At 42.4% G+C, this 27,853-nt stretch overlaps 1 protein-coding gene across 2 annotated transcripts; it reads left to right on the forward strand.

Moving 5' to 3' along the window:
- Positions 1-67: 67 nt before the first annotated feature.
- Positions 68-27,853, forward strand: lrrc1 (leucine rich repeat containing 1). Of its 2 annotated transcripts, none has more exons than XM_086121850.1 (21): positions 68-613; positions 10,454-10,571; positions 10,931-11,009; positions 11,679-11,768; positions 15,460-15,516; positions 15,646-15,709; positions 16,197-16,271; positions 16,889-17,033; positions 17,111-17,229; positions 17,532-17,615; positions 19,016-19,131; positions 19,387-19,559; positions 20,787-20,926; positions 21,531-21,650; positions 23,885-24,085; positions 24,285-24,515; positions 24,686-24,775; positions 24,973-25,050; positions 25,483-25,749; positions 25,881-25,970; positions 26,552-27,853. In XM_086121850.1, exons 1-21 carry the CDS (start codon positions 455-457, stop codon positions 26,702-26,704), a joined length of 2,649 nt encoding a protein of 882 aa, XP_085977976.1. In that variant the 5' UTR covers positions 68-454; the 3' UTR covers positions 26,705-27,853. The 2 variants fall into 2 exon arrangements, with proteins under 2 accessions (XP_085977976.1, XP_085977977.1); XM_086121851.1 differs by having other exon boundaries at positions 24,288-24,515.

Below are 27,853 nucleotides of genomic sequence, written 5' to 3' on the forward strand. Positions count from 1 at the left end.
TGAGGAGAGAGGGAGGAGCCGCCAGGAGTGATGACGTAGATTGGAATGAGGGAGTGAGTGTTCCGGGTCAGAATCTGGACGCGAGAGGAAATTCACTCCGGGAACTACGCGAAGACACGGCAATGGCTCTGTTTCCCCCCCGCCTCACGGAGATGTAGCCCGGCTTCAATGCGGTAAAAGCGGCGGTGTTTCCAAGCGGGGTTAGGCGGGTGCCTTCAAACTAAGCAAAGTGACGACGCACGACCGGAGAGTGATTCCCATGTCGGTTGCCACTTAACAAACGCCACCTTGGACTTGTTTACGACTGGAGTTTCGCTGCGAAACACCTGTTAGCTTCGTTTGCCGGTATATATTTTTTGAAACCCGGGACTGTCCCGCCGCCATCTGTTGCATTCCCCCGAGTTCGTGTGCAGTTTCTCGCCCGGGTACGACATCCAGCCGCACCACCCTCGTGATGTTTCACTGTATCCCCCTGTGGCGGTGCAACCGTCATGTGGAGGTGATCGATAGACGCCACTGCTCGCTGCTATTTGTGCCAGATGAGATTTACCGCTACGGACGCAGTTTGGAGGAACTCTTACTTGACGCCAACCAACTTCGAGACTTGCCCAAGGTAAGCGAGCGACGAGCAGCTTCCGTACACCTTTCTCCACCCACCAACTCACGAACGCATACACACGATCACAAAAGGCCGCCACGCTTCTGTGCTGGAAGTTGAAAGTAGTGGTGACACGGAACAGCAGGCGGCTGAGTTGATCCATCCATCCCGTGAGAACGCACTGGGACCTGGGGACAATCATTACGCAAGATCAGCAAGGCAGGCAAACCCGTGGAGGTGGAAATTTCCCGCACTCTACTCCACGGGTTAACTACACTGTACTGTTGGCAACATGCATTCGTGTGGCAAACCATGTCTGTTTTGGTCGCAGGTGTCAGAGAGAAGTCTGTCTCTGTTTGTCCCATTCAGTGCAACAAACAATTATTTTAAAATGGTCAACAGAACCCAATCAAACCATGTCAGGCAAGTGTTTGGGTCTATCAACTAACATAAGCACCGATTTATGATAAATTAACCTGTTGTATGTAGTCATAACATTTCTGGCCGTCCTCATTTGTTGAACTTTTATTGATTGTTTATTCTGTGTAATATTCATGGTAATGTGACATGACAGGAACGTCTCCAGGAAGTACATTGTAGGCCTATAGTTTGTGGTACAATCACGAAGAGAACGTGTACAAAGTGGGTCATGGTAATAAAACTGTGATATCCTATCTTCTGCCCTCACCTCCCCCACACTATGAAATGGAGGAAAATTCCTGTCAGACTTTCACAGAATTTGAGAATAGCTCAAAAAGACGACCTCTCTTTCATGCACTGTGTGAAAGCCAAATACTGCATATGGCCCTGATTGACAGCCTTGTGTGATAAAACAGAGGCCCAAGTAGCTAAATAGAAGGCAAGGTAAACTGCAGGCCCCCCGAGATGAGGGCCATAAATTTGGCCCCATTTGATCCCAGTCTTCTGGATTAATTTGGCTACTTAAAGGATTTGCAGCGTTAGTCCCTTTTCAACATTGTCGCTATATACTATCCAAGATTCAGACCTGGTTTCTGTGTCTGACAACTTGTTTGGTTTTGTTCATTTCCATTAGTACTCTCGGTTTTGACCGCCAAACCAGTTCTACTGTACCTCTGACCCTGACAAGTGGAAACAGGATGAAGGCCACTTGGAACAGTCTTCAATTCATGTGATCACTCATAAATTATTTTTTACTGCCTCACTCTTGAGATCGGCCTTAAATAATAGTAAATAGCTGTGCTGCTGTGAAAAAAATCTTCAAATAATTGTCCATCCATTTTCAATCGCGCTTGTCCTCATTAAGATCATGAGTAATGTAGAGCCTATGATCGCTGACTTTTGGGCAAGAGGCAAGGTACACACTGCACTGGTGGCAAGCCAATGAGTGATTTGTAATGTGTTGGAAGCAAAAAAAAAAATGCTCCAGTCATTCAGTGAACTCTAACTCCAACTCACCTGGGTTATATGTTCAAGGCAATAGGAGATATGCTGCTAAGCCTGCCCCCCCAAAAGTAAACATTTGCTTGTCTACTGAGGCAAATGACATGCTAGCTGTGATTATTGCAAGTAATACGACAACAATTCTTTAAAAGTTCTTCTTTGTGTCTACCTTTAGTCCTGTACCTTAAAGCCACAGGTTCATTTTCAAGTGCTTTCACATCCACACAAAATTAATTGATTGATTCTTGTACTACACGACTTGTGGTTTTATTTATGATCCTTATTTTTTATTGCATAGGAGAATTTTTATATGAATGTGCTGTTGTATTGAGGAGAATAATGCTGCCCAAAAGAGTTGCCATAGCAGTGGTCTGAGTTTATGAATTCTATTTTCATGACCATATGGCACACTACATTAAAAGGCGTAGTGTCATTTATGGGTGCTATTTCTGTATTCAACACATATACAAGACGCATTGTATATGTTATATACATATATATACGCGAGCATATGTTTTTAAAAAGGCAGCAGGAGCAAAACTGAATTCTAAAACGAAAGCACCAAGCACCATGGATTAGTTGATCTTGACTTTTCTCGCAGCTGCTCGATTTCCGTGGTCTTCCGCGTTACTGATACCCTGCAGTTTTAACCGTACACTTGTAAGCATCTTTCTTCGTCAATTCCTTTTTTGGGATGTTGTTTTGCACACCGCACGTACTATATAACATACACCTACAGGGGGCGTGCCTTTAGCGTCCTCTTTCACGCCCACCCTTCTCACTTTAACGTCCATTATTATGCCCATCAGGTCGCTATGACAAACCTTGTGACATCACGTCATCTCTTCCCTTCGTGAGAATATTTGGCGTATTGACGCACACTGTAATCCATCAGCAATTATGCAGGTGCCCTTCAAGTTGACTTTTTGAGAGGCATCTTTTTCACACGATAAAATGACGACACGCTGATATTCGATGACATGTTGAAGTCTAACGATCTCATCACATTACACGCTACACCAGGTCATCATTACGCTGTTCAGAATGCGATGTGTTCATCAGATGGGGTCGGGTTGCTTTCTCACCACAACTGCACCAGCGTTTTGCGCGGGCCCAGAACAAGAACGGCACCTGTTCTAGGTTGACTTAGTCCACATCCAAGTTCCATTCCTTTGCTGACCAAGTGAATCGTCAAGGGGGAAAATGAAGGAGGTCAATTGAAACAGTTTTAGTGGGAAAGCAACCTTATCCTGTCATATTTCTTACCATGTGCAACGTGTTCTTACTTGCGAAATGTCTTCTTAACTTCTAACATGTTAACAGTGCTAAGGCATCTGTACTTGTTGCAAAGTAACCATACTGTTCATTTTTAAGCTTTACTTATCTTTTTCACAAACTTTGTTGTGGCCAAAATGAACTTGACTTTATATTCATATTTTTCATTGTGTTCATTTGAAACGGGCACCGTTGGCCGTACACTTGTGGAAGCAGACGGGGTAGCGAGAATGCTGCTGTTTTGTTTATGCCTGTCAAGTTTTATGTATTTGCGTTTGAACAACCTTTTGAAATATGCCTTCGCTACTCAAGACACCTTCATATGTCAATATTGTCATTATGTCATTAGTTAAATACATTAATGTCACATTATGAGCATTGTAGGACTCGATTAAACGGTATTGTGTTGCATTGACATGCTGCCAGTTTATTAGTACCAATGCTGTTTTGAAAGTTATGCTTTTTAAGGGTATAAGTAGTCGTGATGGCTATTTTTCACCACTCAAAATGCAGTCACACCTAAATGGCACCAATCTCAGTCAGGATGTTTATTTGATCTCTGCAATATATACGGAATATCCTAAGCAGTGAAATATGTTGATTGATTGTCGTGGGGAAAAATATTGACCGTCGAAGTGGGTCAGCGTTTGAGCGTCTGGCTGAGAACCACACACATTCAAGTTGTGGCAGTGCATGAGAGAAAAAAAAGTGTTCCACCAGCTCAAACTCTTTTGAATGAAAGCTGTTGACTGATATTTTGCATTATTGACTGTCTTCAAATATTTACAAGATGTAGTCATTTTCACCGAACCGTATCCTTCACAGTGCAAAGGTGGCGCAGCATTTTACCAAAATTTGACTTGGTTTCCTCCTGAAACCTGGCATCTTTTCGCCACTTCCATCAATATCAGTTGACAATGACTGATTAGCAGTCAATTTCACAATGTCATTTCAGTGGTCACCAGTGTGACCTAGAGTGGACAAAATTAGCAACAACTTTTATTGAACAATTTGGAGTAAATGTTTTCTCTATACACATGGGCCGGATTGGACCCCGGCCGTCCGATTCTGGACCTCAAGCCGTATGTTTGACACTATGCCATGAATTAGATCACGAACACAGTAGCAAATCCATAAACACAGTGAATACATTTATAGTTTTTTTTTTAAAGGTATTAGTTGATTTTACAAAATTCTATTAAAAAAACTGGTGAGAAATCATTCAGCTTCTTAATTGCAGTTGTTTAGTTTCTAAACATGGGCACCATTCTTACTTCTCTTGCTGGTCTGATCATACCAGTACAAGTCAGCATGATTTCCTGCTCAAGAATCATTGAGCTGCAACGTACAGGCCTGTGGTGGTGCATCACATGAACACAGATAAAAGTACATTGCCAGTACCTTGTGGAGTGTGAAGTACACGTTACTTTTATTGCTTGCCTGTGAGGATGCTAATGGCAGGTGTGTTGTTTTCGAGACAGCTGTCATACGTACATGCACGTGACATTCAAGTGATGTGACAGTCCAGTTCAGCAGTATTCTATGCATGTTTAGCGTAATGATGGGTTTCTTCGAAGCATGCCCACAAAGAGAAGCAGTTAATCATGCTTAGTGGCATGTCACTAATGTCATCAATGCTCGCTGAGTGAACTCAAGAAACATAACTGGATGAACCCTCGTATTAGCTCACCATCCACTTCAACCGCTTGCTGTCTGTAATTTGCCTCTGTGGTGGATTAAGTGGACATGGCTTGGCACTCACTTTTCCCCCAAAGGAGTTGTAGTTTTCCTCAGATGAACATTTTACAAGCACATTTAAAACCGTAAGCGTCTCACTGAGGCACTTGTATTGTCAAACCCTTACAAGCAAAGGCTTCAATCTAGACCAGGGGTCGGCAACCCAAAATGTTGAGCCATATTGGACCACAAAAACAAAACAAAACAAAAAAGTCTGGAGCCGCAAAAATTTAAAAGCCTTATAATGAAGCTAACACTTGCTGTATGTGTATATTTGCTATATTAGCCTACTATCGAAATGACTAAATTGCCTTTTCTCGATCAACCAACCTCCCGCGCTCGACCCGTTACCGCACACCCACGCACTTACACACGCATGCCAAAATGAGCAACAGCCATAACGGCCGCTAAGATGAGCGAGGCATGGGACGCACCTTTGCAGCGTTTCAACTATCGTAGCTAACGTGTACCGTTTAAAAATGCTTCTCTCTGCCCTCTGGATTCCCATTCTTTGTCAGTACCCTGGGTGAATTGTACATAAAACACCTTTTTTTTTCTTGACAACAGCCACCTGTCTGGCATCCCGGTCTGCTAATAGAAACATGTGTCGCAGGGTATGACACATATCTTCATTGACAGAAATGTTGAAATTTAATATTCATTCTACACATTGTTACAGCATTGGAAAATGTTAAGAATGTTTGTATCATGTTTGTCCTCTTACAGAAACCATATTAAAACAAAAAATTCTCTCCCCCATCTTTTTCCTTTTTTCAAGAATTTTTGAAAAAGCTCCAGAGGAGCCACTGGGGCGGTGCTAAAGAGCCGGATGCGGCTCCAGAGTCACAGGTTGCCGATCCCCGATCTAGACAAATACCAAATTCTCATACTCCATAATAGCTTATTCATTAATTTGGGGCTGTGTAATTGGTAATAATTTCACCTAGGGATCGATATTATCGGCACCAATATTCCAGCTTTTTGAGAAGTATTGGAATCATTTTTAATATTCATTTGGTAATCATAACTCACTTCAATTTGTCATATGTGCATATAGAAAACTCAACACATTTCTGTTAGAACTTCAGGTGTGACAACTGAATTCTGGAAGCCCGACATTTTAAATCAAATATAGTACAAGAGTCTTCCGTGACAATCCAAACTTCTTTTTCAGTGGTGGATATTCCGTGTGTGTGTTTCCTGATGCACAGTATATCATCAGACTGGTTTGTAAATACCCGATTGATGAAATGCCCATCAAACTGAGCAATTATAAAGAACAATGTGCGATAGCATTTTGGCAGCTGTCCAGCATTTATGAAGTACTCTTTGCTTTGCTGAAATTGAGTGTCTTTTGGTTGCTTTGAATGCTTTCATTTTAAGCTGTTTTAATAAAAAAATAAACCCTCACAATTGACCTGTGCAGTTGCATGAAAAGATATTTCTGCATCATAGAGGGGAATTCCTCCTGGGAAAGTTTGACCACTTGGCATCCCGATTGGTAACACTGCAGAATGTTATTTTGGACCAACTTCATATCTACATGATTATAGAGGGCACCGTAACATAGCATTTCGTTTGCCGTGTGATTTTGAAGGGGCACATAAAGTCATGTAGAGGAGCCATGAGAACAAACACAATGAGTTGCACCACACTAAGAGTAAGTGGTCTGACAGTTTGTTATGATTTGATCCCTTTGAGTCGTAGGTTATCTTGATTGGTCTTGCAATTTCATAAGTGCGTTCATCATGCAACTTTGCACCCTGTTGTTGGTTTACAATCTTGATTAGGACAAGATGTGATAGACATGTCCGAATAAGCATTTGTCACACTTTTATTTCCCCCCGAGCAGTGTGTGTGTGTGTCTGTTTGTGTATATGATGCTGCCGTGTGGGACATAGTAGTATAGTGTCAACGCCCATTGGCTGTCGGCGATGCAATGTCATGAAAAATTCACATTTGCAAGCCCCAGCGAAACAGGCGAAGAAGTAATTTTTGTTTTTTTGTTTTTGTGTCAAACGCTTCATCCGCGCCACCTGGCGCACATTCCTGCCTGACCGCACACATTGCATTAACTATATAGTATGGTAAGGCATCGCCAGCTAACTTGCCTTCAATCTAATCTTAGCATAAATCCTGGTCCGCACACTGGCTGTCAAGTTGGACTTGCAAAAACTAAAACAGACCTTGCTCTTTAGTCTTTTTATGTGTGTGAACTATTTTCTGTGTAGGCAGAGCTAGCTAGCTAACTGCATATTAGCCACGGATGAAAAAAAATATCAAAAAATGAAAAACGATTTCATGCTGCATGTCCACTTGTTACTCCAGGGTGTACATAAAGTGTGGGTGCATGGTAAAAAAAATCACACAGTTCTTAAAATGAAACGATTTTATTCAGTTGTAAATTTGATAAATAGTATTGGCATTGTAGTTCCATAAATTTCAATGCATAATTTCATGCGCTTTGCATGTATTGCTTGACTGGTAATGCCTTCCCGCATGTGGTTTAAATCTGTCATCTTCATCGAGAACACTTTCTCCTTTTGCATACCCCACAAAAAGACTCCTCGTTCTGTCTCGCCCATGTCAGTCTTGTCTATGTTCCTCTGAACGGGTTGTAACTGGGAAGTAAATTCCTCGTGTGTTTCTTGCATACATGATCCAAAAATCTGATTCTGATTGTGGGTCAAGGTGAGCATGAAATCTCTGATGCGGTTGTTCGTACAGTATTTGCATATTTTAAGCAATTATCTTCAACACGTATTATGTATTTAGAAAGCGATTTCGGAATTCACTTGAGCTGGTGCTAAAGCTTGCTGCTGTGATTTAGAATGCAGCATGCCATTGAGGCGTTCGTCGCTTGAAGCCGTATACGTTTGTGGCTTATGGGGAGTGCTCTTGTCAGTCGTCCAAGGACAATCGTGATGGCAAATTACCAGGATATAAGCAATATATACTAACTGAATTGCCGCGTGTCTACCGTAATTGGTTTGACTAGCCATTTGTCTCTCAACTACATTTCAAGTCGCTGTCATATGCTGAACATTTTTTTTTAAACAAGGTTGTTCCTGTGGTTTGCAACCATCTGTTGGTTGTGTCTTCTGCTCCAACCCAAACAGATGGTGCTGAAGGTGAAACCAACATTTTAATCATTGACTTAGGATTTCAGAGGTTAAACTCTTGACTCACCCTATTGGGATTTTCGTGTTGTACGTGAGGTTATTTTTTCTTTTTGAGGGGTGTGGAGCCGATTGATTAACAGGAAGAACAGGTTTGAACTTGCAAACATGCACTTTTCTTTCGTGCCATTGTCAAGCAGATTGATGTGCCACTATAAAATTTCTTTTGAGATGCGTGTTTTGATGACAGGTGTATCGGTCCGCAGTTGTGTGTTTGTGATTGTTTGTCACAAGGTGAATGGTGAACAGTACTGCAAAAGGAACATTGCTAAATCAGGCAACGTGCAGGTTTTACGCAAAGAGGGCCTCCTTGATGGTATTGCCAAATTGAGATTTTCAGCTTTGGTTGTATAAAATGCGATTTCATTTTTTTCCCCCCCAGTTACAATTGCTCACTGTGTTTGCACTGATGAAGTGATGAAGGATTAAGGGTGTTTTTTAAAAAAAATAATTTTTTGATTGCATATCTTACGCTATCACCATTGAGTGCTTTCTCATATGTCTGTCCATTTAAAAATCACAACACCACATACATAGCCTGGTTATAAAACGCGAGAGGAAGACCACAGGTCTTTCTGCTCCTGTATGACACGAGTTTCCAAGAACGCTTCATTTAACCGTTTCCCTTTTCTTCTTTTCCTATTCTGATTGTCCAGTGCTTTATTTACATCTTTCGGAAAGGTTCAACATGTCTGTCAACACGGGACCGGCTTCCGCATTCATTCAATGCAGCCACTTCTGGCATCTGTGATTGGGTGAATGTATTGCACCAAGTTGGAAGTTTGGTCCGCCTCGCGACAACACGAGTATATGACATGACATACACACAACATAACATGCACCGTTGAATTAAGTTTCGCAAGTGATTGTCAGCTATCCTTAATTTAAAATGCAAAACAGCTTTCCCCTGATTGGTTAGTTCCTGGTATGTGGGCATCTTGTGGTCAGCATGTCTCTTTATTGTCGACTCCCTTAGAATCTAGTGGGCCATCGGCGAAATTGTGCCTAGTGGTAGTGCTGTCTGAGGCGGCCACAACAGGGCGATGACCCGCTCCCCCAAAGAAAACATTTTCCACCTCCATAGTGACACCTGGCTACCTCACGAATATCAAGTGTGCACTCTGAGAAGGACCGAGGTGCTCCAATGAAGCCATGTTTACCCAGCTGGTTCTCAGTGTCCGGATTTCATTCATTCGTTCATTCATTCAGTTTGCCGGTAGCGACAAACAAATGATGAAAACATAACTTCCTTGGTAGAAATAATAACAAATATGTGTTGAGTTTTCAACCAGGCGATTCTTTCTCCTTGAGTAAGGAACAATAAAAATAAGACCCAATTGCTTTGTTTGCCAGAAACAGTCACCCAGGCGAGACTGCTGTTTCCTGTGAGTCGTATCAAGTATGTGCATGTATAAACTGCATGCGCCTGCCAGTTGGCTTGCTCTCAGTGCAAGTTGATTCTAGCTCTTAATTAGTTTCAGTCCCAATGCATACTGTATATTTTTTTTGCTTTGGAAAGAAAGATGCATTGCACAACACACAGAAATAGGTTTATGTTTGTTTGGATATCATCAGTGCAGCCGTTATAGCGGAATGACGGATTAATACATGGAAGTTTTGCAGACGTTTGCTCTAACAGTACGAATTTGAATGACTGAGTTCAATTTCACACAAACCAGCTAGACCACTAATTTTCATCAGTCATAGTTGGCGAGATCGCCACATCAAAACATTCTTGCACATCACCCTCTGTATCCTCTGTTCTATCTCCTAGCCGTCTGCAAATCTTCCCTCACCACATCACTAATAAATCTGCTCATTGGTCCTCCTAAAGGCACCAGTCATAAATGTTGCAAATCACCACACTGGCCTTGCTGTTGCACAGCATTGAAGTCATTATCCGGCGTCCATACTGCTTCTCTTGTTCGGGGTCAAGTAGTCAAAGTAGACAAGACAGTAGACTGATGTACAGCCAATCACAGTGTACATATCGAGACAGACAACCATTCACACTGTCACTGATTGGGAACTGAAGCCAACTGCACCAAAATCAGGTGTGATTTTGACCACTGCACCACAGAAGTCTGACCTGTGCGATTATAAAGTCCAATACGGAAGAGATTACATTTCACCAGAGGTACTAAGAGAGGTACATCAGTGTGCCTCCTCCTTCTGGGTTAAATCAAGGGATTAAAAGAATTTGGAAATTATATTTGACTGCAATTTTCTTTTCATCTTACAGCCATTTTTCCAGCTGGTGAAGCTAAGAAAACTCAGCCTGAGTGACAATGAGATCCAGAGAATTCCTCCAGAAATCGCCAACTTCATGCAACTGGTAGAGCTGGATGTCTCGCGAAATGGTAAGTAGAATGCTTTTTGGGGGTGTAAATGCTCTTCCCAACATCGTTACGCCTGCGAGCTTGTCTCCTGGAACGTTGTGGTTTGGTTATATGCCACAATAGTTGCCTTTGAATGATACTATTCATTTTAAATCTTGCCATTTCCAAATTCATACCGATGCAAGTGGGATTTAAAAACAAATTAGACGCATATTACAGGGTGGCTAATAAGAACAGGCTTGCAGGAACCTCCTGTGGCCTTTGGTTCGACCTGGTTGCTTGCCGTCATCATGTTTTTGAGCCCTTCTATGAGCACTTTCAATATCATCTTCCCTTAATTATGTTCTCTGCTTTACATGGTTTGCTCTTGTTGTGTGCAGATATTATGGAAATCCCAGAGACCATTTCACATTGCAAAGCCCTCCAAGTGGCAGATTTCAGTGGGAATCCATTAACAAGGTAATTTGACAGTTATTTGCACAAGTGGGAAGTGACAAACACATTATGGTGTTGTTGCTGGGGAAAGGGCGTGACCACAGCGAGCATTTTAATCGCGCTTAGATCTGCTAGATCACCATGACAAAGCCTGACAAGCTCTAATGGTTTGGAAGAAATGATAAGCAAGCAGCTATAGGGAGGGAGAAAATCTGTAAATAATAGCCCATTAGGAGACCAGACCGAGTTCGATTCCAGCTCCGGCCTCCCTGTGTGGAGTTTGCATGTTCTCCCCGGGCCTGCGTGGGTTTTCTCCGGGTGCTCCGGTTTCCTCCCTCATTCCAAAAACATGCATGGCAGGTTGATTGGAAGCTCTAAATTGTCCCTAGGTGTGAGTGTGGGCGTGGATGGTTGTTCGTCTCTGTGTGCCCTGCGATTGGCTGGCAACTGATTCAGGGTGTCCCCCGCCTACTGCCCGAAGACGGCTGGGATAGGCTCCAGCACCCCCCGCGACCCTAGTGAGGATCAAGCGGTTCGGAAAATGGATGGATGGATAGGAGACCAGAGCCAATGGGTTTTATTGCGTCATACAAGACATCACGGTTTGCTTGGTGCTTCATGTACCAAACTCGACACGTGTACCAGAATCATGCCTGAGTATTGAGTATCTTGCATCTTTCCATGTTCTTCCAGGCTACCCGAAAGCTTTCCAGAGCTCCGGAATCTAACATGCCTTTCCATTAATGATATCTCATTGCAAGTCCTACCAGATAACATTGGAAAGTAAGTCACTGCAGCACCGTGTCATATTTGCTTGGACATGATGAGCATGATTCTGTAGCAAGAGCAAGAAAATGTATTTTCAATATTCTGTCTTTGTTTTTTTAAGTGATTCCCTTTCCCTACTCTTTCTATCTTGCGTTCCATTTAAAAACACACCATCATTCCTGCTTACAAGTAAGCACATAAAATTGCTTGTTCAAGCATTTCACCACATTCTCCGCAACTTATTTTGAAATATGCAAATTCCGTATGACTCTAGTTGGAATCTAATTTATGCGAACATAACCTTTCCTTCATTGTTTTTTCTCTGAAAAGCGAACGGCTTGTCAGATGTCACATAATCAGCCTGTCGTAAAAAGGCCCGTCTGCCAACATTCTTGTTCCTATCAAGTTATAATTGGATTTAATAACACAGCTATGAACTTGTGGGTCAAATTGCCACAAGGGCTATTTTAATGGAAATGTGGACTTTGACGTGAAATTGAGTTTCGGCCCTTAGAGGGTGGATTTCGTGAGAAAATCTGGGCACTGTTTAAGGGAGAAATGTCAACAATATCCTGATTTTCTTTTGCAGACGCCCTCATTCATCCTTGTTGTACCCCCCGCCCCTCCGCCCTTTTTTCAATAACTTTGCACATTAATACAGTGGACCTTTAATGGTAAACAGTCCGATCGATGACCTATTTGCTCAGTCTTCTTTTTTTCCACTTTTCTTGCCAAATTAATAGATAAAGAGGAAAATGGTCCCTCAAAATGTCACAAACACAAAGCCTTTACTCATTGTATGGGTAATCGCGACGTAACATGGTCATCTTTAACTGTCATACAAGTGTAACAATCAGTTATCCAATGCCAATTTGTAAAATGTAAAAATTTGATGACACAGATGAAATCCGCTTGCCTGGCGCGTTTCACTTTGTAGTATTCTTAACTGCCACACACAAATGTAAAAATACCGCACGTTGACCTCATGAAACGCGCCACCTTAACGCTCATAACAAGTAACAGTGCGCATGGTGCCGCTTCAACTTTACTTCTTTGTATCTTAAGGCTTACTATCATAAACTGTATATTCTTCTCTTCACACGCATTTTTGCAGCTTTTTTTTTAAAGTCACAAACAGCCAACACACAAGCAAAACATAATTTGATACAAGCTGAATTGAGCTCTCGTGATATCGTCATATGTCTCTTGATATCTTGCATAATGACACTCGATCTTATTGGAATAAATTGCGTTGAAGAAACAAAGCCAAAGATAAAGGAAATCCTTTAATGCTTGCCGAAGTCAAACGGGATTTCCTGTAAAAATTTGACGGGCTGTATTTTGCGATATTGCCACATCATGCAGCGGCGATTCATATTTTCAGTCGTCGCAACAACAGTGAGCGAGACTCACCACTCGTGAAATGTTTCGGCACAACCCCACACGCTGCAAGTGGAAGCCTTACACAGTTCCGTTCAGGCGCCTCCATCCTGTCCCGCAGCTAATGGAAAAGCAAAAGAGGCGCCGTGGTGTGGTGCCGGGCCAAGCGGTGTGTTTGGGTGTGGGGCTTTTTGGGGCAAGTGGAAAAGTGGCAAAAGAGTGCCATTCTTGGTGCTGATTAATGCAAAGTGCTACCACTTTGATACCCGCTTGGTACATTAAAAACGAAAATGATGAAATTACATTTAGTTTTATGATACGGTTAAGAATTCATCAGAGACCGACATTGAGCCTTTTTGGGTGGTCGTCCGATGAACTAAGTTGGGGTTGTCTTGGTGTAAAACAATACTTCACAAAATTCTGAATTATATATTTCGACCTACATGTGGATGAGAGTTTGAAGCGTGTTTTCCTAGAGACCAAGAGCTTTGTGTGGCCAGACACAGTCACGGGTGACCCTGGGCCATCGGGCAGCTCTTCGTGGGGGTGCTACCTGGTGCCATCTAATATAAAGCATTTATCAAGAAAAAACTACTGACAGTCAGTTCAATCGGTTGTTAAAATCTACAAATAACTCTGCTTGATATACTCAACATCCATTGAATTAAACATTGAATATGGAGAGAATTATTCTTTTTTTTATTTTTCATTGTTAAAAATAAATTAGCTTTTTCTTTTTCATGTGCTTGTGCAGTCTGCATGGACGACAGCCATGAAATATAGCACATAGGGGTCAAATGATCTCCTTGCACCTTGTTCTTCTTGGTACGGCTGATGTGCCCATATGTCCCATAACTCGTCGCTTGCGTAACACTCTTGACTCGAGTGCTGCTCATCGTCAAGAGGCGAGGCGAAAGAAAACAGTTACGGAACAACATCTTTTGGATTCGCCGAAGAGGATAAGATGGATGTTCTTGGGGGCCGGGTGGCATCGGGGAGTTTCGCCTGATGAAAAATGTCTCTGGCACAAACATGAAGACTTTGTTTGAATCATTGAGCTGTTAGCTTGAGACGGAATCCGACTTAGTCTGGGTCCACAAAACAAGTCTCATTAAGCAATCCTGAGACTCTTTGGAGGGGTGTCTGAGGTCATGACTATAAAATAAGATGAGTTTTAGCCACACAATTTGCTGTCAGAGCAGGCAGTTTTGCAAATAATGTTGTGGTATTTGGGGAGGTATAGTGGAAATGCATGAAAGGCAATTTGTAATTGGATCAAAATTCTTGGGGGGGTGGTGGGACAAAACGCCTGTGCTGCTGAAATCCTAGCATACCGTATGTTTTTTCGACTGCAAACGCCATTCTCTCGTGCGGGCGCAAGCCGGTCGCCAACAGGGGAGCAACTGCCACTCATTCTCAAAGGCACATTTGAATGTTCATGTTATGGAATGCACATCTAACTGGGCGGCTTTTACTGCACCTTCCTCATTCGCCATTAAAGTTAACCCTTTCATGCACCCCGCAACCTGAGAAGTCACATTAAGTACAACTTTATTGTCAACATCACATGATAAGCTGTCCACTGCGGTGACCGCTGTCCCTGAAAGGGTGAAGCATGTCTTTAAAAAGTGATTGTTTCAGCAAGTTCGACTTAAACCGTAACATTCAAAGTAGAAAGTTTACAACAAAACCCAGAAATGTAAATGATGTTACGTTTAGCCAATGATTGACCAACATGACACTGAAGAGACGTAAAGTCCACATAGCGAGGTTGAAGTAGGCGCAGTTTTCGCCATTTAGTGTATTGTTTGTCGATATATGCATTTTATTGGGAAGCGTAGTCGAAAGCAACATTTTTGCAATTATTAGAGCAGTAATTGTCCAGTGTGGTCAATCAAGGAACTCAATTCAAATGATCATCACCTACTCCTAAAAGTACCTTCAAAACGCTTCCTTGGAATCTCTCGGGAAGGCGGCACTTTATGACTTGCTGTCATAAAACTGTCCATTAGAAGGGCACAAGATGTACATAAACACCACCCGAAGATAAACGCCACACTGTACTTGGCTCTCTTGATGGCCCAGGAGACATTTTGCTTTCCGTTGAAGCGATTCACTTGTTTAGGCTGCTGCCCTTTGCGATAAGACGGGTCCGGCCTCCGTAATGTTTCCTGTTCCTTACGTCAAGATGGCAAAGAGGTCTTTTATGGCTGTTTGCGGGCCGATTTGATTCGTCCCCTCTCTTTGTTTTAAAAAGCACTCTTGAGTGTTTACGTGTGCTGTGGAAATTTAAAGGTGCTAGATAAACATTGCCTTGTCATTGCAGCCTCTCCAATTTGGTATCACTAGAACTCCGAGAAAATCTCTTGACATTCCTCCCAGAGTGAGTATTCAAACTGTTTGCCTGCTTTGTTGCACATACAGACCGTTTTTATGTACTGATGTTCACGTTTTGGCATATTTTCCAACCGGTTGTAGATCCTCACTCACGTTGTTCTCTTTTGATCCACAGTTCACTGTCCTTGCTCCATAGGCTGGAAGAACTCGACTTAGGAAATAATGAATTGTATAGTTTGGTAAGTTTCTTTGTGGATTCTGGGAAATCTGTATTCTCTAATACGTCACTTTTCCCCATTTCCTTGCTGTCATCACATCAGAGTAGATTAGAATTCCTCAAGAACTGCTTCCTCCTGTCTTATCACGCAGATGGGAGGGGGCCCATCTGTTTCCAGCTTGGGTTTTAGGGTGTAATCTTATGTTGAGCGCTCAAAATCGTGTGAGTGATTTACTGGCACAAGAGCCAAAAGCAGGCCGCGGTGACGTGGCTGTCGTGTTGCGTTTCTTTTTTTTTTTGTCTGTGTGCTGAAAGCCACAGCCAACTCCTTACATTGTCCAAAATGCAGTTTTAGAATATTGCTTTCATATTTTTGTAGAGTTAATCAAATATATATTCCAAGCGGAAGATTAAAAATGACACTGTTGTCTTTGCTTGTATTTTGTTGTCAAAGAATCCTTTTGCCTGTTCATTCCATTGTGACATTCTCCCCCCCCCCCCCCACGCAGCCAGACACAATAGGCTGTCTTGTCAGTTTAAAGGATTTGTGGCTGGATGGAAACCAGTTGGCCGAAATACCTGCGGTAAGATCATCATGCAATTTATTTCCAGCTCAAAAACATTTTCACCTCTTCTACCTCTTTTCCATTCACATTTTTAAAGGCTAAACTGCCTCTCAAGTGGCTGAAATTTGGGTTGCAGAATGTTCAATAGTAGTTTTGGTGTGATTATTATTATTATTATTTTTTTTTCCCCCATTTGTAGCATGCATGCAGTGATGCCCCCTCAGCACCCGAACATTTCAGTAGCTGTGTAACTCAGAATTTGAATTAATGTAAAATGTTTTCTTTGTTCTGTGAAACATTGAGGTTATACATGTATTGTATTGTATTTGAAAAATTCATTTGCATGACAATTACAGTGCTAAACTGTGACATAAACATGACCTAAACAGTTTTACAGTGCGAGCACATACATTATAGAAAGGATTTATTGTATTTTATTCAGGCATCAGGTGTAAAGTTAATCGGGTCAATAGCCTCTTTGAATGAATTGTGTTTGACTTCTGTCGATTCACTGTAACTGCTCCACTCAAATAGATTTGTGTCAGTCAGCGCTACGAGCGGCTATCTTGAGACAGCCACTTTTAATCTGAAATGCGTCTGTTTTTTAAAAAAAATTTTTTTAAACGAAACCTCAGGAGATGGGCAGCATGAAGAGCCTATTGTGTTTGGATGTGTCCGAAAACAAACTGGAGCGACTTCCCGTGGAACTGGGAGGCATGTTGGCACTCACTGACTTGCTGGTGTCGCAGAACCTCATTGACGCTCTCCCAGAAAGCATCGGTAAATTGTTTGAAAAGCTGCCCACTTGTGCTTGTCTCTACGTTGTCAGACTTACTGCTTTTGTTCTTTTCCCGCAGGAAAACTGCGTAATCTGTCCATTCTGAAAGCTGATCAGAACAGACTGTCGTACCTGCCGGAGAGCATTGGCAACTGTGAGAGTCTGACTGAACTTGTGCTCACAGAGAATCAGATACAGGTTTGTTTGCAACTTACAACTTCATTTGTTCAAGTGTCATTAAAATGCTGTACTTGCATCTTACAATGCCTGCGCTTTCGATGAAAGGCAAAGAGTTGTCTATTTTGCCTGAATATTTTCTTTTGTTTGTTGCTGAATGAGTAGCGTGAAAGGTCAACATCTCGCAACTAAACTGTTAGCTAATAGTGCAATTGATTCGCCTGTCAAAATGAAACCATCTGTAAATGCTACAAGATGTTCAGACGCACCGACGATATGGTTGGATTGTAAACATGAAAATGTATTCTTTGCTGTTCCTATAGATTTTACCAAGAAGCATAGGGAAATTGAAGCGGCTTTCCAATTTCAACTGTGACCGGAACCTGCTGACGTCATTGCCCAAAGAGGTTTGTCGTCAAATTTAAAGCATCAGTGCATCGTCCTATTTATTTATTATGTGCTGAAAGCCACACGCTTATCACACACACACATACATTGTTTTATGCAGGTAAATAGCTTCTACAAGTACGATTAAGTCAGTCAACTGATATCACAATAATGCAGAGAAAATGAAGTGCTTTTCTTCGGAAGAAATATTCTTTTTTGTTTGTTATGTTCAAAATGACCTTTCCCGTAGTGACGACAGTACATCCTTTTTCTAGTCCACACCCCCCCCCCCCACCCCATTGAATCCACATTCGTCTCATAACATGTTACAGTATATGTGTATATATATATATATATATATATATTTTTTTTTTTTTTGGGAGAAAATCTGTATTCTTGAAGCATTACAAATGTACTTCTCATATATTATGATGGGCGGCACGGTGGTCGATTGGTTAGCGCATCGGCCTCACAGTGCAGAGGTGCAGGGTTCGATTCCGGCTCTGGCCTTCTGGCGTTTGCATGTTCTCCTCGTGCCTGTGTGGGTTTTCTCCGGGTATTCCGGTTTCCTCCCACATTCCAAAAACATACATGGTAGGTTGATTGACCGCTCCAAATTGTAAGCAATAAAAATACAAATCATCCATCTGAGTGTCTCGATTGCGTCTGCATGTGATGTGCTTTTACACCACTGTCTGTGTAAGTGGAGGCTGGTCTGACGCAAAACTATGTAAGGGGCTCCTCCGGACTGCCGTACAATGCTCTTGTGTCATAATGATGCGGAGCTTGGAGAAACATAATGGCACACTTGCCCTCTACAATGATGTCACTGTCACCGTTTTGTCAAAGAGGCCGTTGCATGACATCAATGCTCACATTGTAACCACGGTGCACGGCATTGATGTGTGTTTAGCCGAGCAACTTGACCATTGGTCAACATTTATAGATCCCATTGATTGTTTCTTAATTTTTCTCTCACTGGCTCTCAACTGAGCAAGGCAGTTTGTCACCACAAGCTCTTTTCCCGAATGTCTACCTTTTGGCATAAATCTACGTTGTTGAAGCATTTTACTCGTGTTTAACCTTTGAACACGATGCACTGCGTTTGATAAGATTAATAGATTACTTGTCAGATTAGATGGCTCATCAAGTGCGAGCCTAATTGTCCCTAATTTTAGGTCGCGCTGCCTGCCACATTACGTTGCCTTAACTGGACTCGAGTGCCATTAATGTTTCTGAAACAAAGTGTACAAATTCCCCCAACCCTTGTTTCTGAGTCGGATTAAAAGCAGCTTTTCCATCCATTATTTTCAGTGTACTAACAGTTACAAGCCCCAATATTTACACACCCTTAGACGATGTTAATTTGCTTCTCAGGCTGCTGGTTTCATTGAATCCTGTTGTTGTTTTTTTCCTTCAGATCGGAGGCTGCAGTGGCCTGAATGTCTTCTGTGTGCGGGAGAATCGACTGACGAGGATACCCTCAGAGCTGTCGCAAGCAACGGAGCTGCACGTACTTGACGTTTCTGGAAATAGGTCTGTGCTTTCATTAGTAAGGTAGTGGAGGATGATTAGTCCGTCGTTTCATCTGCTACTAGTCAATACTGTGTGTATGTGAAGCAGTTTTTAATCAAAATCTACTGAAAAGGGTACACTGTCTGTTCGGAATTTTGACACACGGCTTCAAAGAAAATGGCAGGGGTACTCACATGTATCACCAACTAGAAATCCAAGAATCAAAGAACGCATGATGTCCTGGCTTTGCTGAGTTCTGCTGTGTGTCCCCACCAGACTCGCCCACTTACCCATGTCTCTGACTAAGCTTTGCCTGAAGGCATTATGGCTGTCAGAAAACCAGTCGCAGCCCCTCCTCACCTTTCAGACGGACGAGGACCCCGATTCGGGCGTGAAGGTTCTCACCTGCGTGCTGTTGCCTCAACAGCCCTTTGAGACTGACAACAAAGGTACGCACTGTTTTTTGCTCTTTTGGTGGGATACGTTTGCAGCAGGCATGTATGTGCATTCAATGCGCCTCCGGCTAGCCGCGCACCAAGCGATGAGACTAAACTGGACAATCACTTACAGTCTGAATGATCCTTGCCAAATTTGCTGCTGATCCTTCAGACTAGGTGCAAAGGATTAGAGTGCGACCCGTGGTGTTCTTATTGCCTAATGACATCTTAAGGCAACGCTGTTATGTTACTGAACCTCAAACATGATGTGATTGTCAAGGAAAATATGTGAGTCTATTGTAGCCTGTAAGTATTTTCCCCCCCCATCAGATCTTGCATCGCATCTTGCGGCGTGTTTTGTTTCGTGACCCAACGGGCTGTGTCAAAACCTCAACCTAATGCGCTGGGTACAAATACCCCAGCACTGACTCCATTTCTGGGTGAGCTGGTTCACTCCATTTGGGTTACTTTTAACCCAGCAGATTTAAGAGTGCATGATATCGCTACTTTATTCTCGTCATGCTACTGTTGTTTTCTTCCTCTGCCAACATGCACTGTCGGGTTTCCTCCCTAGTGACATTTGAGTGATCTTTGTCATCCTCCTTGGTCATGACCGCATGATTTAAAATGTAGACGCCCACTTCTTGTTCTTCCACTCTGATCCTTCCCGGTAGAGTCTGTTGATCACGAGTGTGTCCTGTATAGGATCAGAACACTTGAGACCGTCCTTGGCAATGTTCCTCTGAAATGTGGTAGATTGGACAGCTCAAGAGGCTTAGCAACGGCTGGCACACTTCCATGAAAAGCTTGCCTGTTCGGTATAAAGACGCGCCTCAATGCCGGCTGGCTCTTTTGCTGCTGGATACAACAGTTTAAACGCGTCTGTATGCATCCTCGTGGTTGTTTTAAGTTTTGAAAAGAAATTGCTTCCTACTGAAGACTAAAATGTCATGGATGATGACGTTTGAGATGAGACCGTAGCAGGCCACTGAAATGAGGCGGAAACTGATGGCGGGGGGCAGGGACGATGGCGTTGCTGTACGCTTGTGACTAAGCCGGGATTTGAAACTGTGATCTGGCAGTTTGTGCGTCAGCTCATGAAGAACGACACCTTTCATCTTATGAGTTTGTACAAAGTCAACAAATGCATATGACTTGCTCCAGCATTCCAGCACTCGCTCCGGTCTCAATGTCAGCCTGATATCAATTGTGTCGTCTCCCGTCAATAACCGACCACAGGCTCTGATAATCTCGCCCGCTTCGGAGCCCTGGAGAGCCTGGTGAACGACATGGCAGACGACACGTGGGACAACAAAGCCAGGAACAGGATCAGCGCCATTCACTTTCTGGATGAGGACGAGGAGGAAGACGATGAAAAGGTGAGAGCCTCGAACTCGAGGACAGGTTGTTGCCAACGTGCACTAACAAAAATCGCTTTGACACGGCCAAGCTCTTTCTGTTTAAATTCAAATGAGTCCTGCGGTGTGCTGTCCCTCAGCTTGTTAGCAAGAGTGGGTTTTATTTACTGATTTCAAATGTAATACTAGCACGAATAACGGGCTGCGAAAGAGCTTTAGAGCCAAACTAAAAAAGACAAATGAAGAGAATAAAGTCGTACCATCGCGAGGACAAAAAGTTGTCATTTTTATGTGACTGAAGTCAGATTCTGTTGAGTAGCAAGAATGAATCATGACATTAAAGTGACATATCAAATCTAAAAGTGCACCTGCAACAAGTTGACATTTTTCTTGTATGATTACAGCTTTTTTCAACATGAAGCATTTTCCTATATAAGGACATTTTCGTGAAAAAAATATGACAAAAGTATTTATTTCTATTCGATTGTGCTACAGTGCATGCATATGAAAGTGGTTACAGGCAAAGTGGCTTTTACATGGGTCTCTGTGGCTGCATCAGCCCCACTCATGTCGACCGCAAGTGCTTCACATGCATCGTGAACACAAGTTTGCGTCCTCCTCTCAGGGAACGCTCATGCGCCGCGCCACCCCTCACCCGGGCGAGCTGAAAACAATGAAGAAAGCGGCCGAGAACCTCCGCAATGACCTGAATGCCAGCAAAGGCCTGGACTCCAACAAGAACGAGGTCAATAACACAGCAGACAATGTGACCACGTCTGTGTGACACCTCTACTTTTACTTCTTTTTAGATTTGTGTTTTTACCTCCCGTGTCTCACCATGTTGTCCTGCACAATCCAGCAACGGGTTTTTTTCTTCCCCCCTCTTCTCCTTCCTTTAACCCGACAAACCCCACTGTGGCCTTCCCGTCCTGTGATTGAACCCCGGAACGCCTGTAAAGCTTCGTTGTCCCTCAGGGCTGCTGTGCCTTCCTGTTTTTAAATTCACATCCACAGCAATAATGCTCCTATGAAAATTATGTTTTTAAAGAGAAAAAAAAGACACTAGATAGTTGCACTTTTATTTTAAATCTCTATAATGCAGTCAAACCGTTTAAAATGTCGTATGTATGTGTTCAGTATCGATTTTTAAACACTGGGTGATTTATTATTATTATTTTTTCCATTCTGGGCATATATAAAAGCAGGAGGTTTTGGATCTACTGATTACGGATTGTTGTATAGTCTCATGTGAATACTTTTATACTTTTTGGCAGCTGCAGTGTAAATAGAAATGTATAGCAAATTTATTATTATTTTTAAAAAAGTTCTTTCATTTTGGAACTTGGTACTTTCTTTTTTATTCTTTAAAAATCAAAAAATGAAATTAGCAAAATCTCTTTCACTCATGTCTTATTCAGTCCATAAATATCGTTGAGTACGATGGCCTCAGAGCCTTTTTTTTTTAGCATCTGTTTGAATGACTGCACATAACTTCAGTTCACCAATGTCGAAATACAATTCACTGATTTGTCATGTTTCTCAAAATAGATGCCAAAATACAGCTGTTCCTTTCCCAGCTTTTTTTTCCCCTCCCCAAGACCACTATTCAAAATAAACAGTGGGAGATTGATACAAGGCCTGACAAAACAACAATGGCATCCTTTAGAAATGCAGTTTTGGAAATTCCAGCGTAATGCACTTGTCAGCCTCCCTCCAAGCGCATTCTTTTTTTTAAGAGGACACGTAATCTAGTGTATGATTTGTGGACCAGGTTTTCGAGAGTTGTTTTATTTGTCTGTAATTATTTCCTGATCAAACTGCACAAACTCGGATCTTAAAAGACGTTTTTTTTTACCTTGAGATCTGGATGACTTTTAACCACTGAGCAATAAAACGAGTGCAACATTAAATGTCATGTTTCCATAATTACTTTGACTTTCATCATGCCACACTAAATGGGTTTATTATCACTGCTAATCTATTTCATTTACAGACTCAAACAAGATAATACAATCATAGAAATACAGGGCGTTCCAAAGAATTGTCATCCTTTTGAAATGAAGGCACATTTTTCTGGGATATCCTGCGCATCAATAAAGCAATCTAGTGTCTTGTTGATTATTTCCTGCCAGTCGATTGCTTGCTTGCGCTTTTGGAATGCTCAGCTTGTCCACCCTGCACGGACCAACTCTTGCATGCTTTTACATCAATATTGTATGATTTGAATGTATTGACTTTGTCTCTACCTACCTCAGGCACCTTCTTTGTCATATTCATGCTACAAAAAAAGTATAGGATCCCCCGTATCTGGTTTTAATGAGAGAATTATTTTTTTTTTTTTTACATGGTTGACTTCACTATGTAAGTATCCCCTAACCGTTAGGAGGACTCAAGTGATTGGACCATAGCGACAATGGTGTGTCTTGTGTTCCAGGTCGATTCAAGCACAGTATCTGCAAACAGTAGCCAGATCAAGCATTGATTCTTTTGAGCCTCTATATTTCTTGTCCAAGTTGGTCTGCGTACCAAAGTCACATCTCACTACCGCTGGACCAAATCTTGGGTCACCAACCTTTTTGAAACGGGGAGCTACTTCTTGGGTATTGTTTAGTGTGTACCAAGCAGCTTGCATGTTCATTTTGCTATATCCACATCTTTGATGCCTTGCATCTCTGCACACTTTCAAGTGTAGCCCTTTTTTCTTCATAATATTCAGTTTATTTTCTGCTCATTTCACAAGTCTTGGGACTTCTTGGGCTAACCTGGGATCTCGGAGAAACTTTCCTATAATGGCCTCGTTGACTAATCACTTGATTGTCATCCATGTGGTTTAAAGTGTCACTTGTCAGCAGGGTCCTTGCAATCAGCATGGAGAAAGTGTCCCTCACTGCTCATCGCCATCAGCAAAATGAGCAACATGACAGTCACTCGGATATTTGAAATCAACCAGCTGATCATAATATAATTATCACATTTTAGCAGCAGGTGGGGTCTTCCAATATACTCCAGGAGAGTACAACCCATCAAGCGGGCCTGGCCCTCAGGGCCAGCTGCCAAAATTGGGCCCTTCCAGGTGTTGGCAAGGTGGCAAAAGTATGTCTGCACAGGGGCGTCCACCTCCTCCCAGGCATCGATGGTGTGTGCACTCGCCATTCGAAGAAAAGTGAGGAACCAACTAAGGTGTGTTTATCTTTATAAGGGGTTTGCACATTATAAGTAATGGAGACCTTCCCTGTAGGTAATCATCACGTTGACCCTGGTATATTTTTCTTTCTATTCTGTATACTCTGTGCTCGCTCACTTGCACACAGTTTTGATCTCACTCATTGCGCCGCTGTCACTTCAAAATGCATCTCGCTGTCTTTTCATTCCTTATCAGCAGGATGCCACGAGCCAGCTGACGTCGAGTGATAGCCACCAATGTCGATTTCGCCACCAGAGAAGTGGCACTCAAGAGGGACGGAAATTTCAGCCGCACGGACCTCTTAATGCCAAATGCCGTCTCCATGGAGACTCTGCCCACAGTTCAAAGCTCCCCTCCGTCAGCAGGCATCTGAAGCCTGTTTTGCAGACTCCTCACGAATCGCTCACCTCACATGTGCCATTAGGGGTACTTGCACCTTTGCTAAATGTCACAACGTAATAAAGTGAATACTGATGGAGGCAAATTCCTGCTTCTCGCTTTTGTTGGGTTCATTTCCACTGCGTTCCTTCCTGAAGGTGCCAATCAATATAAGTGTATATTGTCTAGAAGTGTTATTTATATGGCTGTCTGTTTAGTTACAGATCAAAGTATCAGGCCAGAAGGATGGGCTAGGCATAAGCATAGCTGGTGGGAAAGGTTCTTTGCCTTATAAAGACCACGACGAGGTTGGTAAATAACAACTGAAGCCGTTTCATTTCCTGCAATATATTTGTTTTATAACCCCACTCTGAATCAAATCCAAGCATTTTAATAAGAAGCCTCATGTGACTCGTGTTTACCTTGAGCAAATCAATTTCTGTCAGGGCAGTCAGTGGGCAAGACTGACCTTAGCTGTCACTCAAGTGTGCTTATTCCCTTTCAGGGTATTTTTATTTCCAGAGTAACAAAAGGGGGGCCCTCGGAAAAAGCAGGGGTCCACGTTGGAGACAGATTACTGGAGGTATTATTGTTTTTGCCTCCTCCTCCTGCTTGCTATTCTTCATTTTTTTTGGCACTTTCTTTTAATTATTATTCTTTTTAAATGTGTGTTTTGATATTTTTTATTTAGTTTCTGTAAACATTTCCATATGTACCGATGGACAAACTGTGATTTAGTTCCCCTTTTGCACAGTAGGGGGCACTATAGTATAGACAGAAGTGGCCGAGTCACTATTGAAGTGTCGTTGCTCCACTGACCATTAGAAAACAAAAAAACCCCAACAATTTATGGAAAATCTGAATCGATACTCGCGTTACCAATTTTACCTCCCGGATTAAAATAGTTGTGTGGCCGTGGTGGAAATAGAAATAGAATAGAAAGATTTTAGGATTCACATTCATGTGTAAGTTGTAAGGCTTGGCTTTTTGATAAAAGTTTCATGTCACCCTCCAGGTCAACAACCTCAGCATGCAGGGAGCGACTCACTTGGAGGCCGTCCGAGCCCTGAGGAATGCCGGGAGCTGTATTAAGATGAAAGTGTTGCGGGGAGGCTCGCATGTGAGACGGCAGGTGACAGATGACACTTGTGATGCTGAAGATGCTGCGAGCTGGCGGCTATGCGGCCACGACGACGCCAAATGTCACAGCGGCACGCCGCACAAGGTGGAGGGCAGTTTGTCCAAGAAAATGGATGCGGTGGTGTGCAACGGCAACGGCATTGTGGGTAGAGAAGAAACAGAATGAATTTCAATCCCATCAGTAATTCTCATGGTGCCTCGTTGAAATGATGCCCTCAATAACAATCTTACAAACTCAGTCTCATTTCCTTTTTTGTTCTTGGTTTTTTTCAGACTGATTTCAAGAGTGACTTGCTGAGATCTCAAGTTGGGGCAAAGGCTTTGACCAAAAGAAATTTGCATTTGGACAAAAACGCAATGAATGTAAGAATTGTTTTATTCCCTTTCCCCCCACAATTTCAAACACTTCCCAGATATCTTTGTAACATGTCAGTGACAAGCTTGGGTTACACTACACCAAGGATCAATAAATTAAGTCAATTTAGTTTATTAGCCTTTCTTAACCGAAGCACCGGTGCCAATGGGGCTGAGTTAGCTGGAGACTACTTGAGCTCAAATCTCGGAAGTGGCAAAGTGGCTGACTGATGCAGATCTGCGAATGTAGCACATGAAGTGGACACAGTGATCTTTGCAGCCACACTGCCAAATCATGCAGAAAATGGAGATAATCAGTATAAGGAATTGTGCCGTCTGGCCAAAATCTTTTTCAGACATCATGTGACAACACAAATACACAAATATAGATTGCAAATCAATGTTTTCCCTCATAACTTGTGACAGAGCCGTTTTTCTGATTTATTTCTTTTTTTTGGTCATTGAAAACTGTTTCAACTCTTCGATTGCCTGATTCTGTCAAACCTCATCTGTATTCCATAGCTCTCTGTGCAACACATCACCTGATATTATTTGCATCCTAAACCCAATACGTCTCAATTCTTTGACAGATTCCGCGGATAATCCTTACTCATCCCTCCACGTCTGATGAAGATGCAGAGCTCTCACAACAAGGTCCCAGCAGAGAGTCGCAACCCGATTCAGACATTTCAGAGAGTTGTGTCCCTTTAGAATGTTTTGACAGCGCATTTTATCCACCTTGAACGCATGGAAACTTGAAACCACTGAGGGGACTTGAAAGCAAACGCAAGAAAATGGTTGTTCCAATTGCAGTTTTTTTTAAATTGCAGATAAATTAGTCATTGACAAATACTGTCATATTTATTATTTTGGAGATCTGCGATTGGCTGGGAACCAGTTCAGGGTGTACCCCGCCTACTGCCTGAGGACAGCTCGTGAGGACAAACGGATTAGAAAGTGGATGGACGGATAATTATGTTATTCATGTATGTTCTCTATAAGGTAAAAACAGCTAAAAAATATGTTTAAATATGAGGAGCTGGAACAGATTTATGACCGTATTATCCGTATTGCTTACAGGTTCCGAAACTTCCGTTGTTATTAATCGATCATTAATATAATATAGTAGTAGAAAGTTTAATCCATAAATTTGTTTTTTTTACCGGGTTTGGGGATTTCCGTTTGACAGAGGTCCGCAGGTGGTGGATAAGATTTCTCCCTCTATCTCTCTCCCTCTCTCTTCATCTCCCCCTCCCTTCCTGTGCTCTACAACTTCAAGTAACTGCGCCACCGGGTGTTGAAAAACCTGCCATTACAAGTCCAAATGAAATGAATGCAATCATTCACATCGAACCGTAATTGTGCACCAACCTTCGGTGGGCCGGAATAAAAAGGCCAACGGGCCGGATCTGGCCCGCAAGCCGTAATTTGTGCACCTCTGCTCTACACAGTATAATTCAAGGGGTCTCTGATTGCATAAATGTTCTTCCAAATGAAAGGAAAATAATTGCCGTAGACGCACTCCAACATTTTCTTGAAAGCCAGAAGAGTGAAAGTTGTTCTAGTGACCCACTACATTTGTCCCCTGTCGAAGAGGTTTATTTTCTGCAATGAGCACGTTGCTTTGACAAAAATAGCAAATAACAAGCTCAATGGCAAGCACATGCACAGCTAGACCCCAGTGGTGCACAAGGACCTGCCCTTTTGACCCACAGGAGCAAAGATATATCTGTTGGAGTCCAATTTTTGTCTTCATTAATATTTAAAAACTAAGAATGACCCTTGGCCCCATGCCTTGCAGTGCTGGGCGCCAGCAACGAGGAGTCTATCTGTCCGTCATGGACAGAATTCAGAATTAACTTTCTCAAACATGCACACTATTGAATTGCGCT

This window comes from Hippocampus guttulatus, chromosome 10 (genome assembly GCF_054856545.1).
Source record: "Hippocampus guttulatus isolate MCC_2025c chromosome 10, RoL_Hgut_1.0, whole genome shotgun sequence".
Classification (NCBI taxonomy): Eukaryota; Metazoa; Chordata; class Actinopteri; order Syngnathiformes; family Syngnathidae; genus Hippocampus; species Hippocampus guttulatus.

Coding starts and splice junctions, on each gene's coding strand:
- lrrc1 (XM_086121850.1), top strand. CDS start 455: ATGTTTCACTGTATCCCCCTGTGGCGGTGCAACCGTCATGTGGAGGTG. Junction 15,710..16,196: donor ATAATGAATTGTATAGTTTG/GTAAGTTTCTTT, acceptor CCCCCCACGCAG/CCAGACACAATAGGCTGTCT. Junction 25,750..25,880: donor TGTGCAACGGCAACGGCATT/GTGGGTAGAGAA, acceptor GGTTTTTTTCAG/ACTGATTTCAAGAGTGACTT.